The 22,007-nt window shown below is 35.9% G+C and overlaps 1 protein-coding gene across 4 annotated transcripts in view; it reads right to left on the bottom strand.

Annotated features, from left to right (window-relative positions):
* Window positions 1-832: 832 nt before the first annotated feature.
* Window positions 833-22,007, bottom strand: part of Strn3 (striatin 3) — a 75,759-nt gene continuing 54,584 nt past the window's right edge. For all 4 annotated transcript variants that reach the window (XM_034514598.2, XM_034514600.2, XM_034514599.2 and 1 more), the window contains 9 exons: window positions 18,197-18,330; window positions 16,564-16,739; window positions 16,372-16,419; window positions 15,962-16,083; window positions 12,246-12,413; window positions 10,837-10,977; window positions 8,853-8,960; window positions 2,567-2,653; window positions 833-2,486 (listed from right to left, as the gene is read on the bottom strand). In XM_034514598.2, coding sequence (XP_034370489.1) covers window positions 2,317-2,486; window positions 2,567-2,653; window positions 8,853-8,960; window positions 10,837-10,977; window positions 12,246-12,413; window positions 15,962-16,083; window positions 16,372-16,419; window positions 16,564-16,739; window positions 18,197-18,330 — 1,154 coding nt within the window. In that variant the 3' untranslated portion in view covers window positions 833-2,316. The remainder of the gene's footprint in view (window positions 2,487-2,566; window positions 2,654-8,852; window positions 8,961-10,836; window positions 10,978-12,245; window positions 12,414-15,961; window positions 16,084-16,371; window positions 16,420-16,563; window positions 16,740-18,196; window positions 18,331-22,007) is intronic.

Genomic DNA, 22,007 nt, shown 5'->3' with positions numbered 1-22,007 from the left:
GAGGGTCAGGGTGGGGGTGGAGAGGGTGTTTTCTCACTGAACCAGAAGCTCACCATTTAGGGATAGGGTGGCTTGCCAGTGAGCTCTCACAATCCTTTCTTTCCCTCAACACTGGGGCTATATACATGAACAGTCACACCCTGCTTTGTATGTGGGTACTAGAGATTTAAATTCAGGTCCTTATACACAGTCACTAAACCAACGCCCCAGAAAAAATTACTTTTTAAAATTCTGAAGTCTTAGTTTTGCTTTGCTTTTTAAATCAGCAACAACTGAGTCATCTGAAATTTCTCAATGTATAATTTTATAAGCAGGAATCCAAATAGAATTTTGCATGTAAGTTCTGTAATGTCTAATTCAATTCCATTTACAATTTATTTTTAAAAACAGAGTACTAATATCCTTAATTTTCTTTCAAATAGCTAACTTTTAACTTTATAAGGGCAACTTTCTACTAGTAAAAAGTTTATTCTTTGCTAAACATGTCTGTGGATACAGGTATAGCTAAACAAGACAACACTACTTACTATAAAGTAAAGCTCAGATTCTAAAGTAATAGAATATTTAAGCAGATTATTGAAATTGCATCTCTGAAATTTGAGGAATGACACTGGATGCTATATTTTAATAGCTTAAAAGCTACCCCCTGGTGGTGCAAAGTACTTTGAAAAGTAGCTGTAACCTTACTAGAATATCATTAAATATTACAACGTATCAAAAGAATAGCATAAAAATGAAGGACTCACTAAGAAAGCACCTCCATTTCCTAGTTTAATTGTGGAGCATATTACATTTTATTATTCAACACGAAATGATGTGGCCAACTGCAACATACAGGTACACAATTTAATATTTATTATATGCATTTTATATACATTATTTTTCAACAGCTGTATGTTTGCTCTGGGGTACAATCTTAAAAATTTGCTGATTCATAGTCTGTAAAACAAAAACCTTACAAAACTCATCAAAACTCGCAAACTGATCAGAAAAGGCTTTTGGAAGACTAGAAAAAATACTTTATTGTCTTAATCATGCATTACACAAAGAAAATCTTCAGTTACACCATAAAAGCACACCTAAAAAAATAAAACAGGGGAGACTAGTCCAAATCCAGCAGACTTCTGTATCCTGATTCAACTTTTTTAAATATCTTAATTGTTATGGTAATAAAATATTCTCCAATTTTTTTTAACTAGTTCATTTTGTTTTGGAATCATGGTAAATCAAGATAGTATCTTGGGGAGAACCACCTTGGTTTGTAACTTAACTATAAAATATTCCATTTTTAGTCTATTTTAGACTGTTCAAAGAGTTCCAAAATAGATATACAGGTTCCTTTAGCGCATTAATAAAAGGATATAAAGACCAACAAAAAGTAAAATAAATAATAGGCCATTAGCAAGATGGATAATCCTTGATAAATAAACTTGTAAATACAGTAAGATGTACAAAATATCACATAGTGATAGGATGTCAAGATTAGTTTTTAGAGAGTTCATCTGGAGTACTAACTCCACAGCTTTGTTTCATACACTTAATAGTCCTTGGTGCGTGAAGACATGTAGACGAAGGTGATTTACCATCTTTATGAAGGACTTAGCTGAGCTGTATTAGGCAAAAGGAAGAAAGAAAGTGGTTATAGGTGGCAAGTTAGTGAGCTCTCTGTGTTTCAGGGTTGTATAATGCAGAAAAACATCGGTATGATCTTGAGCACTGTTGTGACAGGCTAAATATATAAAAAGACTTATAAAAACTAGAATTTTATCCAAACATTTTGTGCAACTAATGCTAAAATATTTAAGTTAAATTTTCTTTTCTTTCTTTTTTCTTTTTCTTGTTTTTTTTTTTAAAGCAAAATAAGTTTAAAAGGGAATCTGTGGCATTCAACTGATAAACATAAGATCACTAAGAGATGATAAAAGCTACTCTTGGAGCTTGCTTCCCCACAAGAGCACCACATTCCTAACCCTAAGGCAGCACACAGAGTCCAACAAAAAGTCCTTTCCCCCTAAGATCAGACTCCACATTGGCTTAAACATCTTCAAAAACAAAAACAAAAATTGCTCAGTTCATATCCAGTACAGGACACATATACTGGAGTCCTTTTTCTTTCTGTCCCACAAAATACAGTTAATTACAGTTAAACTAATAAGCCTGACATTAGGATGTGATTCCCAAATTCTGCCTGCCCCCAATAGCTTTCTCCAGGCAGATCACATGTAGTGTCATATCAGTAACCTTCATGATGGCAGTGATGCAGACCCCTTTCTGACCAAGTAAATCTTTTTTTCCACGATGCAAGTCTATGTTGGTTCACACAAATACTTTGGCAAGAGCATCAGCTCCTGCACTGGCGATATATGCCTTTGATGGATGGAAAGCAACATCATAAATTGACTCATCCAGTTTCTTCCTATGAGCTGTTATTTCTTGTACACATGTCTTACTGTCCAAATTCCACAATCTGATGGAACAGTCATGGCCTGTAAAACACGAATAAAGCTTGTGACTAAGGAACAATTCTTTCATAAAGTTTGTAGGTTGTACTCAAGTTCAAACTTACTTCCAGACATCAAATAGATTCCATTGGGATCCACTGCTAAACTTGTAACGGCATCCAGATGAGCTACCATAGAATGGATCATTTTACCTATAAAACACAACAAGATTAATGTTGAGAGGCAGAAGCTAAAATACACTACCAACACAAAACAATCACCATCACAGTGCTCTATATGTGTGCCTGCAAAAGGTACTGGATCTCATGGAACTGGAGTTAAAGATGACTATGTAGGTGCTGGGAATTGAACCTGGGTCCTCTCCAGAGCAGTACATTCTTAAGCACTGAGCCATCTCTTCAGCCCAAACAACAATAAGAACATCATCACCACCACCACCACCACCACCACCACCACCACCACCACCACCACCACCACCACCACCACCATCTACCAGGTCCAATTTGTGCCGCTCATATATTCACAGGTGTACAGTCAGCAAGAGGTCAACCTACCAGAGGCCACATCCTTAAAGAAAATAAACTCTTTTTTCCAGACGCTATCACCTGTCAATAGTTCCCCACTTAGGAGTAACAGCCCTTGAGTTCTTCTGCCCTTTCCTTACACACCCTGGAATGACTTGTTTCTCTCTCTCTCTCTCTCTCTCTCTCTCTCTCTCTCTCTCTCTCTCTCTCTCTCTCTCTCTGTGTGTGTGTGTGCGTGTGCGCGATAGTGTGGGTACATGGGTATGAGCACACACACAGAAGCCAAAGCAAGATGTCACATATCTTCCTATGCATCACTCTCTTGACTTACTGTCTTACAGGGTCTCTCACTGAGCCAAACGCTTACCCTTGGGGCTAAGTTGGTTAATCAACAAGCTGTCAGAATCTGTTTGTCTCTGTCCCCCAGTACTAAGATTACAGGCACATATAGTCAGTCATGCTAAATTTTTTATATGGATGCTGGGAATTTGAACTCAGATCCTCAAGGTTGCAGAGTAAAAGCTATTATACACACAGCTATCTCACCCAGACTACTGCCTAATATTTTAATCAAGGCTTTTCCATATTATGTACAAAGTCACTTTAAAATGTACACTTCAAAAGTCACACTTCCTGCTCCTGTGGATGGCGACCTATGTTTGGTTTCTAGTACCAACAGGCCAGATGATTTGACAGCCTCTTTTGACCTCCAAAGGCAAAATACCCTTACACATAAAATAAATTTAAAGTGTAACTGAATTAATATATGCAAATCAAATAGAACAATATTTCACAAAGGATAAACCATAAACAACAGTCAGAGAACCCTTTGTTTTGCTCTGTTCACCAAAGACCAATGGTATCAAGACTATGGTGGATACTTGGACTACAGATGACTTGGTGTTATTAAGCGCACTTATTATTGTAGAGGATCAGGTTTGGGTCTCAGAACCCACATGGTTGTTGAGAAGCATTTGTAACACCAGTTACAAGGAATCCAGTGGCTTCTGACTTCTCTGGTCACTAAACATACATGTGATATACACATATGTGGCAAGCAAACACTCATACATATAAAACGTGTGTGTGTGTGTGTGTGTGTGTGTGTGTGTGTGTGTGTGTGTGTGTATGTGTATGTGTATGTGTATGTGTATGTGTATGTGTGTATGTGTTTGCTTTTCAAGACAGAATGTCTTTGTGGAGTCCTGACAGTGCTGGAACTCCCTCTGTAAACAAGGCCAGTCTCAACCTCAAAGATCTACCTGACCCTGCCTCCCAAGTGCTAGGATTAAAAGTGTACACCACCACTGCCCAGAATAAAATACAATCTTTAAAAAGGAAAAAAAAAAAAAAAAAAAAAAAAAAAATGGGGCCTGTAGAGACAGCTCAGTGGTTAAGAGCACTGACTGCTCTTCCAGAGGTCCTGAGTTCAATTCCCAGCAACCACATGGTGGCTCACAACCATCTGTAATGGGATCTGATGCCCTCTTCTGGTGTGTCTGAAGACAGCAACAGTGTACTCACATACATAAAATAATTATCTTTAAAAAAAAAAAAAAAAAAAAAGAAAAGGAGAAAAAAAAAAAAAATAAAAGGAGAAAAAAAAAAAAAAAAGAAAAAATACAAGAGATAAATGTTGCCACATAAACAAGTTCCCAACCAGTTCAGGTCCTTTTTTCCTCTAATTTCTCTTCAGTTCTCACTCATACAATACCCTTTCCTAGAATCACACAGGCACAATACAGGAAACTCAATATTTTGTCTTTACCAAAGTTATATTATTTTTGCAGTACCGATGACTGGGTCTAGGGCCTACACATGCCAGTATTGTTCTCTGACCCACTAAGCTATCCTCCCAACACTTTTTTTCTTTTATTACTTTGAGTTAAAGTATCATTGACTTGACACAAGCTAGAGTCATCGGAGAAAGGCGCCTCAGTTGAGGAAATGCCTCTATGAGATCCAGCTATAGCGCATTTTCTCCATTAGTGATCAAAGGGAGAGGGCCCAGCCCATTGTGGTTGGTACCATCCCTGGGCTGCTGGTCCTAGGTTCTATAAGAAGGCAGGCTGAGCAAGCCAGTGGTAGCAAGTAGTAAGTAGTGCCCTCCATGGCCTCTGCATCTGGTCTTGCCTCTAGGTTCCAGCTCTGCTTGAGTTCCTGTCCTGACTTCCTCCAATGATGATGGACTGTGATGTGGAAGTGTAAGTCACATAAACCTTTTCTTCCCCAAATTCCTTTTGGGTCATGGTGTTTTGTCACAGAATGTAAACCCTAATAAGATAGTAGGTAATTAATTATCAGCATCCAAAGTAAATGGACCTATTAAAAATTAAGTAATTTTTTTTTGAGACACTTTTACTTCATGGCCCTAGGCTGATATGTCCCCCAGCCCCGGCTTTGGTTTTTTGAGGCAGAGTTTCTCAGGGTAGCCCAGGTTGTCCTGGAACTCTCTCTGTAGAGCAAGCTGGTCTTGAACTCACAGAGATCTGCCTGCTTCCAAAGCACTGGGATTAAAGGTGTGTGCCACCACTGTTCAGCTTACTAAAACTTAAAAATAAAAACACCCCCCCCCCAGAAGAAGAAAAAAAAATAAATAATTGAGGGGCTTGAGAAAGATAGCTCTGCATTTAAAAGCATATACTTAGGTAACTGAAGTTCAATTCCTAGCACCTGCATTAGGTGGCTCGAAACTACCTTCCAACACCAGCTCCAGGGGATCTGACACCCTCTTCCAGCCTCCACACACACATGCACACACACAATTACAAATAACATAAAACCTAAAAAACAAAAACACCCAGAACTTACTATTTCTTAAAAGCATCACATCGTAATGTAGCAGGGCTTACTTTATGCACACATATATTGCTCTCAGACAATAGTAAGCTCCCAGTAAAGTAACATTTTTCTATGAAGACATCAAGTAAAATATAAAACTCTAAATACATTTTTACAATTAAAATTATTTTTTCAAGTATGGGGGAGGGTGTGACAAGGCCTCACTTCCTACTCTGGAGTGCCCTAGGACCCCTTTCCTTCTGCCGCAGCCCCTATATGCATGGACTACACGGCCACAGAACAATGCTCGGCTCACTCATCATTTATTGAACCTATTTATAGTCTCACTTTTCAGATTTGTCTTTTTTCTTCTTTTTTGTATTTAGAGACAGGGTTTCGGGCGGTGGTGGCACACGCCTTTAATCCCAGCACTTGGGAGGCAGAGGCAGGCGGATTTCTGAGTTCGAGGCCAGCCTGGTCTACAGAGTGAGTTCCAGGACAGACAGGACTACACAGAGAAACCCTGTCTCGAAAAACCAAGAAAAAAAAAAAAAAAAAAAAAGAAGGAGACAGGGTTTTTCTGTGTCTGGCTGTGCTAGTCTTGATCTGTAGACCAGGCTGGCCTCAAATTCACAGAGACCCACCTGCCTCTCTCTGCCTCTGCCTTTGCCTCTCTACCTCTCTCTCTCCTGAGTGCGAGGACTGACTACAGGAGGCATGCCCTACCACAGCCAACAACCATGTTTCAGATTTTTAAAAAAAACTCCACAAATTTACTAAATTTTCTAGCTAATCAGAAACACCAGTTATGGGAATAGGCTATGTGACAATATATAAATGAATAACCAATTGTCTCTGAAAACACAGTATGTGAAGATAATTTAACTGTTTAATGTAGCAATGTAACTAGATGTGCATGTAGTCCTGGAAGATTAATTTTTAAGAATTGTTTTATGTGTGGAGCCTATTGTACAAACAAGGTTTTAGACTTGTAAACAGAAATAAATTGGTAGAATTTAGAAACAATTTGTTGTTTGGTTGGTTTTAAGACTGGGTCTCGTGTATCTCAGACTGGCTTTGAATTGGCTATATACTCAAGAATTATTTTAAACATTAATAAGAATTTTGAAATGTATATTTATATGCCTAGATTTTGCACACCATGTGCATACAAGAGACCATAGACGTCAGAAAGGATGACCGATTCCCTAGAACTGGAGTTATAGACAGCTCTGAGCCACCATGTAGATGACAGGAATAGAACTCAGGTTCTCTGCAAGAGCACTAAGTGCACTTGAACACTGAGCTATCTATCCAACCTCTGATCTTCAACTTTGATCCTTCTACCTCCACCTCTTCCTCCAGAGTGATGGGATGACAAGGATAACCATTACGTTCAGTTTATGTCATGCCGAGGATCGAGCCCAGGGGTTTATGCATGTTAACCTACATCCTCAAACATGCATTTATTATTTTAGCATGTAAAATCTTATCAACTCACTTACTGATTTCTTCACCCCACCCCACCCCCCCAAAATAGTGCTAGGGACACATCTTGCTCACCTCCTGGGGTATTTTGAATTAGGCCCACATTGGCTCATGTATATGAATGCTTAGTTACCAGGGAAAGGAACGGTTGGAAACGGTTAGAAGGACTCTGTTGAAGGTGGTGTGTCACTAGGGGTGGGGTTTGAGGTTTCAAAAGCCCACACCAGGCCAATCTCTCAATCAATCTCATATTAATTCTCATTCATTCATATTCATTCATATATATTCTCATTCTCATTCTCTCTCTCTCTCTCTCTCTCTCTCTCTCTCTCTCTCTCTCTCTCTCTCTCTTCCTCCCTCCCTCCCTCCCTCCCTCTCTCCCTCCTTCCCCCTCTTTCTTGTCTTGGTTATGGTATCTCTGCACAGTAACAGTAACTAACACATCCCCCTAAAAAATAAAAATTTCTCTTAAGAAAATTTCTCAAAGTAGAAAAGTAGGCCATTTTGTCAGACTTCCTGAAAGACAGTATTTTTTTTAAAGCAGACTTTCTAGGGGGTGAGGGGCGATGCCTGCAAAGGGGAGTGGATGTCAGTAGTATTGGATCCTCTAAAGCTGGAGTTACTTGTTACATGCAGTTGTGTATGGATCTATATAGGCAATGGGTACTGAACTTAGTCTTCATTAGAGCAGTACCAGCTTTAGCCACAGAACCGTCTCTTCAGCACCCCAAAAACAGTATTTTATGTAACCTCTACATGGTAACAGAAAAAGCAGTTCTTAAAAATAAATCCACTGGACCAGTGCAATGGTTCAGCAGGTAAGAAATTTGATATATAAGCCTGATGGCTTGAATTTAATGCATACATCCTATATAAATGAAGGCCACCAGAACACACGCCACAAAACTCTTCTATGACTTCCATATGTCTGCTGTGAAACCATGCTTCCGATTACATAGATCATACACATAATACATTTTTAGAAGTTAAAAACTGTATATACATCTATGATTCAACTATAAGCTATCCAACAAATGTATCTACTACACCAGCATTTGATCCACCAAGAAAGTTTTAAGAACATACTTGAAATGCCAGTAAGTGATACAGTTTGGTGTAATGAAACATAGTATGAAAAATATTCAAATGAAAGAAGGTATATCTAATGAAAATGGTAATTAGTTAGGCAAAGAATTGTGTATAGACAAAAATGAAACTTGGACATTAAGATATATTTATAAACCGGGCAGTGGTGGCGCACGCCTTTAATCCCAGCACTTGGGAGGCAGAGGCAGGCGGATTTCTGAGTTCGAGGCCAGCCTAGTCTACAGAGTGAGTTCCAGGACAGCCAGGGCTACACAGAGAAACCCTGTCTCGAAAAAACGGAAAAAAAAAAAAAAAAAAAAAAATATATTTATAAGTAAAGTAAAACTGAGTTATAATAGCTTAGTAGAGGAATACAGATCTGTGGTGGAATACTTAAGCACTTTGTGAATCCCCAGCACCTCAGGAAAGTTTAATTATTTCATAAACCAAAAGACAACATGCTTTATATAAAAGAACAGTACTTTCAATCATCTTAAATCAATAGCCTTACCTGTTTTATTGTCAAAAAACTTGATGTGTCTGTCTTCATGAGCAGTTATTGTAACAGGAAGTGTAGGGTGACTTACTACTCTGTTAATGTGATTACTAGATTGTAAACCTAAAACATGAAGAAACACAGTACTTTAAAATACAAACTACCCAGGTTAAGGCTATATTAATCACAGCTCAGCAGCAGAGCCTATGTCAGGACCTGGTCTGGATCTTTAGCACAAAAACTCATCTACAATTCAAACCTTCAAGCAGAAAGTGGATAACAATCTTTTACTCTTACTCACTCTGAATTCATGTTAAGAATCCTCAGGTACAAAATTTAAGCACCCATTTATCTTATCCACACTGGGGAGGAGGAGGACAGGGTTGAAAGGACACCGGGAAGGACAGCCACCACAACGTGGGCTAAGTTTACTGTAGTGCTTGGGAGGCTGAGTCAAGACTGAGTTCAATGACAAAACAACCCCTCCACCTCAAATATAATCTGAGATCTGACCAGAGAACCATGTAAACATTTTTCACATAACTATGAAACAATTCATATTTTAAAAAGCAATAAGCTTAATTCAGTGAACTGGTGATATAATCTCAAAAGAAAAATATTTCAAGTACCATAAAGTGCAGTGACTATGAGCACATGTCCACAGGGGAATATATGCTAGGTACAGACTACAGTTGAGCTGCTGGAGGTGGCAACACTGACAGCTGTGTGGGAGTGGCAATCACAAGATGTATCAAATGAGAATGACAAGATGAGGATTCTGTGAGAACCAAGATAATTCTGAGTTTGAACCACACAGTCTTTTACATTAAAAACAACAACAACAAAAACATCTTTCCTAAGTCTGTTTATGAAAAACAAACAAACCACCAAACAGTGAACACTCTGAAGCCAGGAAGACCAGCAGAGTGAGGCTGATAGGTTAGCAACCAGACTGTTGCCATTCCTATTAACACCAACCACAGTTTCTTAAGGAAGTGGATGAACTCAGACCTGAGTTACAAAGTGAGCAAGATGAGCTTACACTGGTTTGTTATCTTGAGAAAACAACAAAGCTATCAGAACCATGTCAGAGACTTAGGAGTCAACCTGAATAAGCTCCCATTCCCTAAACTGGATCATCTGAGCAGTGTACTAAAGGGAACACCTTCAATGAACTGAAAAACAAATACATTTTAATATATGAGATATTTTAATACTAAAAATATTTTTGAGAACTGACAAAAGAAAATTTCTGGGTATTTTAGTTAACAAACAGGGAAGGAATAAGAAAAGCCAATTTTCCACAGTTAATGAAATGAACCTAGACAGAAAAAAAACACAAAAAGATAAACAACAGATAATATATATCTCTGATAAGAGGAGCCCTCTGAAAATATCACCACAGGAATGCCATCAGCAAAACCCCCATTGGGAAACTCGATAAAACCCCAAACTTCTTCAACTTAAAAGGCAACTTAGAGGTAAACTGACTTATTATAATTAACCAAAGCTCTGGACTTCTGAATTCTTTAAAGAAACTTATAACATACATCAAGTGCAACATTTGGAATGCTGTTTGTAGATAAATTCTGAAAATAGGTCATGACTATGAGGTTCCTATCGTTTTTCGTTTCTTCTTGTAAACAGGGTTTCTCTATATAAGTCTGGCTGTCCTAGAACTCATTATATATATAAGGTTGGCCCCAAACTCAGATAGCTCTGCCAGCCTTTGCCGCCCAGGTGGTGGAACTAAAGGTGTGTGCCACCACACTTGGCTCACATCTATTTCCAGATAAAAATAGTTCCTTTGCTTTCATTTTCAAGTTACATTTTTGTTTCCACATACCTACTCTATCTAAGCAAACAGCAGAAATGATGTACAATGAGTATAAATTATTTTCTAACCTAAATTCATAGTCAATATGAAAATCAGCTAAAATGCCATCCCTCCTTCATGTAATAATAATGTTTTCAAAGATATTCAAGAAAAGTTACTTACCAGAATCTACCTGTGAGGAAAGCATCACTAATGACTGTGATGTTTCTAAATCATAAATGACCGCACTACCAGTGTTGAAAGAGGTAACCATATGAGCTGGATCGCAGCCTATAAAGTCAACTGATGTAGGTATTCCATGTTCTGTAAGGGGCCCAAAATAGATTTGTACATATTTATCTGTGTACATAAATATTCTGTCTCTCTCTCTCTCCTCCTCCTCCTCCTCCTACTAATGATGATGATAATAATAATGAAAAAGAAAGCAATGTGTTAGGGTAGGGTGGCAAGAAACATGTTTCAGTTACTTAAAAAGTATGGAGTAATCCGTATTCTGTGATGTATTTTCTTTTAAGGTAGGTAAAGAAAAGAAACTGGTTCATTTGAACTATCTGCCAATTTTCTTAAGGAAAACAAAATGAAAACCAACCAAACAAACAAACAAAAACCAGACAAACAAAAATAACCCAAAATATCCCCACCTCCTAACCTGGCATTCTCCTGTATCATTCTCAGGGAGACTCTTGCCTTATGTATGTAAGCTTTACAAGTCTACAAGTCAAATTCTGGATCTAGAAAAATTAAGCTTGGGACTGGGCATGGTAGTAGATGACTTTAATCCCAGCACTAGGGAGGCAGAGAGACAAGTGTCTCGGTGAGTTTCTGTACAACCCAATCTATAAAGCTCTAGGTCAGCCAGGCCACACGGTAAGACACAGATAGACAGATAGACAGACAGACAGACAGGCAGGCAGGCAGACATGTTGGGGTTTTAAAAGCAGGTATATTTGAGAGTATGATCCCATCAGTTTTTAAGGGTAGCTGCCCCGGTAAGTAGTATTGTTTGTCTACCTTAGTGTTTGATGCAAATATGTTTATTTTAAAAATAGAACATGTTCTGAAAAATGTCAAAAAGCACTGAGCTATGCTGTATATCTGCAAGGCACTTCCAGTCAAACAGGAGTAAGTAAAAAGATCATGGTGAGTTTTATAAAATTCTTTAAATATTTCTCTTTGAATCAATAAACAATTACTTTGTCCTTTTTATTTTCCAGTTTTTAAAACAAATCTTGGGACAGCAAGATGCCTCAACAGGTACAGGAGGCCCTTTCAATTAAGCCTGACAATCTTAGTTCCACCCCTATGATCCACATGGTGGAGAAAAAGATTCCTGACAGCTGTTCACTAATCTTCCTCCACCTGTATGCCAAGGCATTCCTATATGGGTATACATACACACACACACACACACACACACACACACACACACACACACATTTTAAAATACATAAATTATTTCTAGCCTCTCTGGGAACCTGCAGTCAAGTGACATACACAAGACACATAAATAAGTGACAAATCTTAAACAAAAACAAAAAATACTGCCCTTGATAGAGGAAAATTTGACTTACCCTTGTCTCCATTGTAAGTGCAAATACATGGCAATTTTTCTTGTGGATTCCATAACCTAATAGTGCCATCTGCTGAACAAGAGAGTAATTGATTTTTTATGCCACTATAGGCAAGACCCCAGACTGCATCTGTATGAGCAACTAAAGTGCCAGCTAGAACATTTGACTCTGTAAAGAAACATATAAAACATTAATTGGAAAAAGCTTGACAAATAATATATAACTTACCACATAATGAAATATAAAAATACACGTAAAGCCAGGCATAGTAGCATATCACTGTTATCCCAGCACCTGGGAAGCAGATCTCTGTGCTGTATAGACCAGCTTGGAATACATAGAGACCCCAAGGCCAATCAGGGCTACACAGTAAGACTCTGTCTCAAAACAAAGCACAGAGAGTGAATATTTCTAAGTGTGGAATTACAAGTGACATTTATTCCCACAATATTATTGTATTTTCACAATTTCTATAAATTGTGTGCAAAATAAATCGGACATATGGAGACATAATTTATATAACTATACTACTCAAAGGGCACAATGGTGGTAAGGAACTGCAATCCTCAATGTGCTGAATTTCACGATACTTTAATTTTTATTTAGTTAATTTATTTACTGACTTGTTTATTTTGGTTTTTGAAACACAGTTTCTCTGTGTAGTCCTGGCTATCCCGGAACTCACTCTGTAGACCAGACTATCCTTGAACTCAAGAGATGCACCTGCCTCTGCCTTCTGAAACTTAGAAGTCCTAGGTGACCACAAATCCAGTGGATTAGTGCAAATATGCCTCTTCTCCGAACATGTTGTATGAACAGAATCATACAGAATGGGACTTGTGCCTAGTTTCTTATTTTAAGGTGATCCAGTTTGTGGCACACATCAGTACTTCACATAGTTTTATTGCCAAGTATCATTGTACTGTTTGGTATTTTACCATCTTATTTGACCATTCATCAGTAACTGATGGACGATCTGAGAGCTAATTATGAGTATCATATTAGGTTAGCCTCTAGTTCCAGTTTCCTCTACATTTTTACCATCTCTTTCATCCTCATAGCTCCCAACTTTCCTTTATCGTGAATGACTACACTTTATCCTATACCAAGAAAACACATCCTTCCCCCCCCAAAAAAAGGCAAGAAACAAAAGAAAACAAAAACCTCTTCCTTCCTATACCCAATTTCAATCCATGTCAAAAACCATCTTCTCACTCCCATGAGGACACGAGACAGCTAAGTGGGTGAAAGCACACTTGGCACAGGAACCTAGGAAAAACCCCCATAAGCTGTCTCTGACTTTCATAGGTGCCCCACATAATACACGTAAATCACACGTAAGTGCGCGCGCGCGCGCACACACACACACACACACACACACACACACAAATAAAACAAAGCCAATATTTGTTGAGACAAGGGAAGAGCCAGTTCTCCTTTCTATTAAGAGTGAAACCTACCAGGTGCATTCCAGAACTCAAAACACATTTTCTTGCTTTCACACTTTCTACTAGACAAATCTTTGTCTTAGAATCATTAATACAACAAATTAAAATTTAAAAATAAGTAATATATGTACCAGATACTCTTTCAACCTAAACAATAAAAACATTATCCTTCCCAACACCTTCTGTAAAACTGTTGAAAAGTAAATTATCTTTCATCTCCTATGTATTCTTCAAATCATTATAATTAAGTTTCTGAAACTATAACTACACCAAAACAATCCATGCCAAAATCAGCAGTGACCACAATTCTACAAACACAGTAAGCACTTTTCTTTGATAATACAAAACATTTATTCTTTCTGGTTTCAATACTGCTTTTATTCATAAAATCTGACTTAAATGTTAACGTGGGTTCTTCAGTGGCCGATCTGCCATCTGACTTCCAGGTATCTGTCCAGTGACCTATATATAGTACTTGCAGTCTGCTTCCTTTTCAAAATGATGATCTTCTTTGGGTATGCACCCATAGTTCCATTCTACTCTACTTCCTACTACCTTCAGCCAATGTTAGGTCTGGTAAAGACTTCAGTCTCAAGTCATCATCTCTTGACTGATACTCAGTCCTTCATACGCACCCACAGGTTAATATCCTCACTCACTCATTCTCTTTCATAGCCTATCACTATTACAATGAGAACTACAACCTACACAGTAAGCCTAATGTCACAACTCCAGATTAGTGGTGAAAATTATAATTAGAAAATGGTGATGACTGTACAACTGTGAGCACACAGTAAAACTACTAAATTAAATACCTGAGAACAACCAAATCAGTCAGGCAGTGGAGGCACATGCCTTTGATCCCAGCACTTGGGATCTCACTGTTAGTCTGAGATCAGCCTGGTCTACACAGAGAAACTTTTGTCTCCAAAAACAAACACACGTGGTGTCAATTATTATCAATAAAACCATTCCTTTTTAAACACAAACCAAGAGTCTCACCTATTATTTTATCAATTCAATACAATTTATCAATAAAATAATACACACACACACACACACACACACACCCCTAGGTCTTCTGCAGGAACAAGTGCTTTTAATTCCTCAGCCATCTCTGCAATACTTATCCCACTTCTTACCTGCTCTACTGTTATTATTTAATCTTGGTGATGTCACTTCTCATTTCCTAGGTAACTCCTATTTTATGCCTGTCACTGCAGCTGCTATCAATCCCTTTCTGCCTATGTGGGCCTAGAACGTTTTATAACTTAACTCCTTTACCCTTTAGCTCATAACTTAAAAGAAAATCATTATTAAATACAGACCATTCCTGAGTTTTCATGCAAAAAAAGGTCATGAGTGATTATTCTTAAAGAAAAATTAAGCATAATCCCTCCCCTAAGACTTATTTTTCACATTCATCTTATTTCTTTGAACAAGTATTCACTATTACTTTGAGCACCAAGTATGTTAACCAAAACAATGAGAACTTGTTGTTTTAATGACATAGCGTAGTTGAACATTTAATTTTAAGTTTTAATTAAATGTTTAATTAAAAACAAGTATCTCAAAGTGCCATTTATAAAAGTCAAAGTTTTGTTTTGCTTTTCATTTTGAAATTACTGAATTTTTTGCCCCTCATGAAGAAATGAATTAGGCCCTGGCTACCCCTAGTGTTTCTGTTGTCTTTTACTTAATATCTAAGTATTAATCCTATCATCTTTTAAGTTTAAAAATGGTTTACTTCAATTAATTTTTTCCCTCTTCTTTTTGTTAAGTGAGATTAACATTTAAGAAATAGGTTTTAGGGCTGAGAGACGGCTCAGCAGTTAAGAGCACTGGCTGTTCTTCCAGAGGTCTTGAGTTCAATTCCAAGCAACCACATGGGGGCTCACAACCATCTGTAATGGGATCTGATGCCCTCTTCTGGTTTGTCTGAACACAGCTACAGCGTATATCTATATATCTATATCTATCTATGTGTGTATGTGTGTGTGTGTGTGTATATATATAAAATCTTAAAAAGGGGGGCTTTAAAATTTCTCTCTTTAAAAAAATATGTTTTAGACATAAGACAAAGTACCAATTTATGCACTAAAATACTTCTGGCATTACATTTCTCTTTTAAATAATGAAACTTTCTAGCAAGAAGAACAACTAAATGAACAAATTAATGTATGTTTGAACAACTTTGTAATAACATTTGAACTACAGAATTTCATCAGTTCTATTAACTAAAATGATGCATTATACCCATCTGCTTACCATATGTGTCATAGGGATCCACATTAGGACTGGGCATATTCCACCACTGAATGGTTGCATCAATACCACCACTAAAACACTGTTCTCCATTAGAACTAATAGCTAATGATAGGACAGGGCCACTATTATAGAAAAAGAGGAAAATTAGTTACAAATTCAAAGAAGAAACTCAAACCCCCTGTTTCCCACTCAATCCATTCACTAATGTAGTATCTAAAAGCAATTTTAGGTAAAAATGTACAATTGAAAAGTACTATTAGATTATATGCAAATATAATTAATCAAACAAAACATTATTAAACTAATGTATCTTCTCTGACATCAAATGTTGAGAAAATTAGGTTGAAAGACAGACTGCTAACTATAAACAACAACTGTTGCTCATTAAATACTAATTCAAGAAAACTTACATGTGGGCCCTAAATGTGTAGATAGGTTCTACATCTAAAGAGGCACTCCTAAAAGAGAGAGAAAAGGGATGGGGAAAAAGAATATATTACATCATCATAAATCACTAGCTGCTATTACAGATGTACTAAAGATACAAGATAGAGTGCTCATATGAACAAAACTAGAAGAAAAGTCAATATTAAAATACTTGCTTTTTGGCAGGAACTGTCTTTTGCAAGTTCCAAAGTTTCAGGGTGTGGTCCTCAGAGGCAGTAACAAGCACAGGTTCTACAGGATGAAAAGCTAATGCTCTCACTCCATCAAAATGACTACGTAGTGTATATTTGGGGTTCCAAGTTTTTCGAAAGGCATCTTTATTGGCAGGCAACTAAAACGAAAAAGTGCACTATTTACAGGTAAAAGTAATAAGCTCAAAGGCATGTGGACTTTTTCTGTTTTCTTTTTAGTGTGTTTAAAATACATATTTAAAACTGTTTCACTAAAATATCCAGGGGCTTTTAAATGTACCTTAAAAACTTCAGAGCAAATCTGTTTCTTTTTGTAAGAATTCAGAATAATTGTTAGACTTTCAAATACCCAGATCAAATGAAAAGTTCCTTACTTAATGTTTTCATCTAATTATCAAGCTGAATCCAAAGCTCATATCAAATGTTAGATGAGAACAGAAAATTGCCACTGCCGTAGTAATTTACACAAAAGCAAAACAGAAATATAAAAATTACCAAATACTCAAGGGTACAGTAAACACAATAGTTTCCATTTAAGAAATTGACCACCACGTAAAAAATATCAAGGCAGAAAGTTAAGGGACTTTTGAAGCAACAAACTAAAAATAAAACCCTTTAAGAGTATTTTCCTACTTTTGTTCGTTTGTTTCATTTTAAGATGGAGTCTTCTGTCACCATGTTGGCCTTGACCTCACTATGTAGTTATCCTGAAATGACAATCCTCCTGATGCTGTCTCCCAAATGCGAGGATCACAGGCACTGGCTGCCCTGCCCAGTTTACGTGGTGCCGGGGATCAGACTCAGGGATGTGGGCATGCTAGGGAGGCACTATTCCTAACTCTTGATATTAATAAAGGTTACTCTTTTTACCTTCATTTCTACATCAGAAAAGATACGCTGTAAAACCAGTTCTAAAGCAGTTAAAAGTTTACTACAATTTAGCTGAAAATGTGCTATAAAAATTAAGCCCACCAAAAGGCAGGTATCTTTAAAAAAAAAAATCCTAAATTAAGTTTAAAATTTTTTAAATGTTTAAAAAACAAATTTGCTGAAAAACTGAAGTGAATGTAAAAAAAAATTTAAACAGTTAGCTTTCAATTGAGTGTTTATGCTTAGAAAATGATCAGCACTAGTTTAATAGTAACCCAGTTCTTCCAACTCCTTTTTCTAGCCCTCAAGTGAAGTTAAACATTCAGGAAGTGATAAAAGCTAACTTTGTGGTGACTGACAAAATAAAAAACTCAAAACCAAAACATGGCTTTTAAGACTTATCCTGAGAGCAAAACCCTGATTTCTACAGCCATCTATTTTGTTAATACCAAAATATGGCTTCAACTGAATTAGTAAGAGTTAACAACTCAAGATGTATTTATCAACCAATATTTTGAAGTAATAATGTCTACCTAATCCACCAAAATTCCCAAGATTTAAACACCACAAAATAATTACACCAAAACTACATGTTATTGTAAATCAACACATCGACACACTTATCTTTCCCATGCACCTGGACATTAATTCTCTTTTACAAATGATTCCAAAGAATAAGGAGCCTTCTATTAAATCATTAAAAAATTAAAAATAAAACTGCACTTACATCATAACTATAGTCTGCATCATTTGTTACCGTCAAGTCTGCAAGGTCTCCAAGGCCCAGTACACTTAACAAAACATCATCAGAACCCATAATAAATGACTTGCCTCCTCCAGATGGAAACGTTATTGGTTCAGCTATAAAGAACAAAACCGCTTCTTAAATGCTGAAAAATCATACAGTACAATACAATATTGTGGGGAATTTAAGCACGAAACAGTTACAAAATTCAGCAACATTATGAATTCTACGTCCCACTTCCACACACAAAAACCCTATTACTGAGTAGAAATAAACAAATGTATCCAAACTACAATGTAGTAGTTACTGTCCATAAACTAAATATAAACTGTATATATTATCCCAGAGTGGAGGCAGAACACACAAATTTTGTCTATTTAGATCCCTTACAACTTCGGTAAACTGTAACGGGACAGTTTTGATTAAATAATCAGATTTCAGCCACTTTTGGGGAACAAATGTCTACCAATCTCGAATTAGCACAGATGGTAGTCAATAAATGACTGCTAAGTCTTTTAGTTTCTGAGGAAGTGAAAGAACATTAAAATATGACAGTTTCCAGACACTCTGACACACCACCTATCAGTGCCAGACAGTCTAGGAAATGATGACTCTTCTAATAATAAATATCCTGAAGGGAATACCTTCCAACTTTAAAACTTTCACTATGGCTTCATTTTAATGCCCTCTTTCATTTATTATGATGTTGCTAACATAAAAAACAACTAATTTACATTAAGTGTAAAGCTCTGGGTCAGAATGAAAGGAAAGCTTTACTCAGCCACCTCATTTCTGTCTTGTGCATGATTACACTTTCTGTATTGATACCTCAGTTCAAATTCAACTGTCATCATTAGAATAACTAACTATAACAAGATAGGTCAAAGTGTAAGCAACAATTCTTAATTTTAAGTATGTGCCTTGAAATCATAATAGAAACATTAAGATGGCAAGAAAGAAATAATTACAAAATGAGCCAATCTAAACATTTAAAATTCAGGAACTTCAAAAATATTCAAAAACTCATGCTAATGAATTATAAAAAATTCCTACAAAATGTCATCTATTTAATAACTACAGGAAACAGATACAATGAAATATACTAACACTAATTTACTAATAATTCTGAAAATAATTTATTCAACTCATATATACTATTACCAAAGTAAATTTGTTAATTTAAAATTTTTAAAATTTTATTTGATAGTTTCCAAGCTCAAGTGGTCCCTTAAATGAAGGTATAATTCAGCAACTAATCAAATTTGGAAATACTTCATAAAATATATACATATTTAAGATGCTAAGTATCTCACACATTAAACCATTATGACAGTTACTGTTATTGTTAAGCCATCATTCAATGGTTGTATCTGAATATGAACAATACATAGTACTGATCTCTATCAATATTAGTACATAGTTACTGATAATGCAAGCAGCTAAGAACTATATGATTAATAGTTTAAAAATCACATTAAAACTAGTAATCAAATTTTACTTCATTATTTTTACCAGAACAAACAATTATTTAAGTTCATAATTTGTTTCTAAGATAATTTAAGACAAAATGCTACAATTCCTTTCACTAATAACTATACAAATATTCATTAACACAAACTTAAAAGTGCAATAAAAAATATTACCATCACAAATCAACTCATTTCTTTATAAATTCTTTTTGTGAGATTATTTCTGATCGACCACTGACGAGCTAGCTTCTGGGCATAAGAAGACAAGTGGCTCAACAACTTTAGCTGGGTTATCTAGCAAAAAATATTATACTCATTTCTAAAATTAGTAAACTACATTTCTATACCTTTTCTATATAGATACATGTTTGTTTATATATAGCAAGCTATACTACTCTTTTGATACTTATTTACATGTCTACATGCAAAAAGATATTTTAAGTTATTATTTCTGCTTTCCCTATCACCCATCATTGCAGCATGTAGTAATCACAGTAAATTCTTAACTTTTGCTCTAATATCTCTGCTGAAAAAATTAATGTCTATTTTACAAATCATTTTAAGTTCATATATAATTACCTATAGCAGTATATAGCATAAAATAAAATCAACAAATTAAAATGAAATTATTAAATGAGTATTTTATTTTATTTATTTTTAGACAGGGTTGTTCTATGTAGTCCTGGTCATCCTGGAGCTTTGCTATATCCTGGAGCAGGATAGCTTTAAACTCACAAGAGATCCTCCTGCCTTTGCCTCTTACCGTGCTAGGACCAAAGGCATAAGCTTTATTTTAATGACAAAAATTTTTATTAAGCAGAATTGTCTTTCATGAGAATCCTAGGGGCCATGAAATAGAATCTTTCAAAAAGGTCTTTTTTAAGAGTCCTGTAACTAGTTCTCCTTTTGACAGACAGCATGACCAAAGAAACCTGTAGCTCATATCAAATTCCTCCTTTTTCTTGCAGAGTGACGTGTGTGTGTAAGAGAGAGACAGAGACAGAGACAGATAGACATTGTTAGACAAGCACTCTGCCACTGAGACACATCCCCAGCCCCTTTCTTCCAATTTGATTAAACCTAAAGAACATGCAGTCCAATGATTGATCCCAGTTTTGCCAGTGACAATACAGAATATAATTTGGTCTTTAGTAACAATGGTTCAAAATGTTGTAATATTAGACAACAGGTATTTGTTCTTTATGAACTGAAATGGTTTTTTTAAATCCAAAAGCACCTAATTTTTTGTTGACAAAGTCACTTAAAATAGACTGTAAAAGTCACTCTTTAGAAATGTAATGAAGGTCAATCAGCCCATTTACCCCACTACTGCAACAGAGATTAGTGACTTACTTTCATCTAAAATAAACATTCACACACTTGACAAACACAGAGAGAGCTCTATAATGGCTTTTATACAGAGTAAGCCTATTGGCTTTTCCCCTAAGTTGGTTTTAAACATTAATCTGACTTTTCCTTAAACTGCAAACTATGCAGTCTAAACTATAAGTAACAAAAATTTTAATAAAACACATTACACGTTACTTAGAAAAAAAATCCCAAATCAAAACAATAAAATAGTAGAGGTAGTATTTATATTTTAGAAAACAGTAAAAGAACATATTCAGTGGAAAGTACAAAAAAAAATCCAGATTATTTCAATTTTCATTCTTTAGTATTAGTTTTATTACATGATTTAAAAAAAACCTTTCCTTAAAATTCTGTGAATTAAAGAAAAAAAGGTAAAGAAGTCATAAATGAGGAAAAAAGCAAAATTATTAAACTTTGCTGTAAGAAAAATATGTCCAGAAAAAATTAAAACAAAATATATACAAAATTTGAGGAGAGTGAATAAATCCCCTTGCAAGCATAAATAAAAATAAACCTATATAAAATAACTAATGTGTTATCATACATGCATCATATTAAAATAATTTGGGTTAAAGCTGAGATTATTTAAAAATATATCTTCACCTAGAATTATACATTAGTCAACTATATCCATGTTTCTTTAGGTAAAAATCTGTTTCAAAAAATGTTTAAATAGTATTTTCATTTCCTATGTACTTCTGGCTTAGAAAATTTTAGAAACCTCTTACTTACTAGGTCATGAATACTTGCTACAAAGTTGAAAACTGATGTTATTTATCCTCATATGATGAGCAGGTACATCTACTTTTAGGAATAATGTAAGATGCACATTACAGTTCCCAGCACTTCTGCTAAGTGGTAGTGGTTAACAGCTGCTGCATTTAATCCACACTACAAAGAATTAGTTTTCTCCCCACCTGTATTTTTAAAGTCTATTTATTAAATTGTTCTTT

Source organism: Arvicanthis niloticus, chromosome 11 (genome assembly GCF_011762505.2).
Source record: "Arvicanthis niloticus isolate mArvNil1 chromosome 11, mArvNil1.pat.X, whole genome shotgun sequence".
Classification (NCBI taxonomy): Eukaryota; Metazoa; Chordata; class Mammalia; order Rodentia; family Muridae; genus Arvicanthis; species Arvicanthis niloticus.
This window is presented reverse-complemented; position numbering and strand designations above follow the sequence as displayed.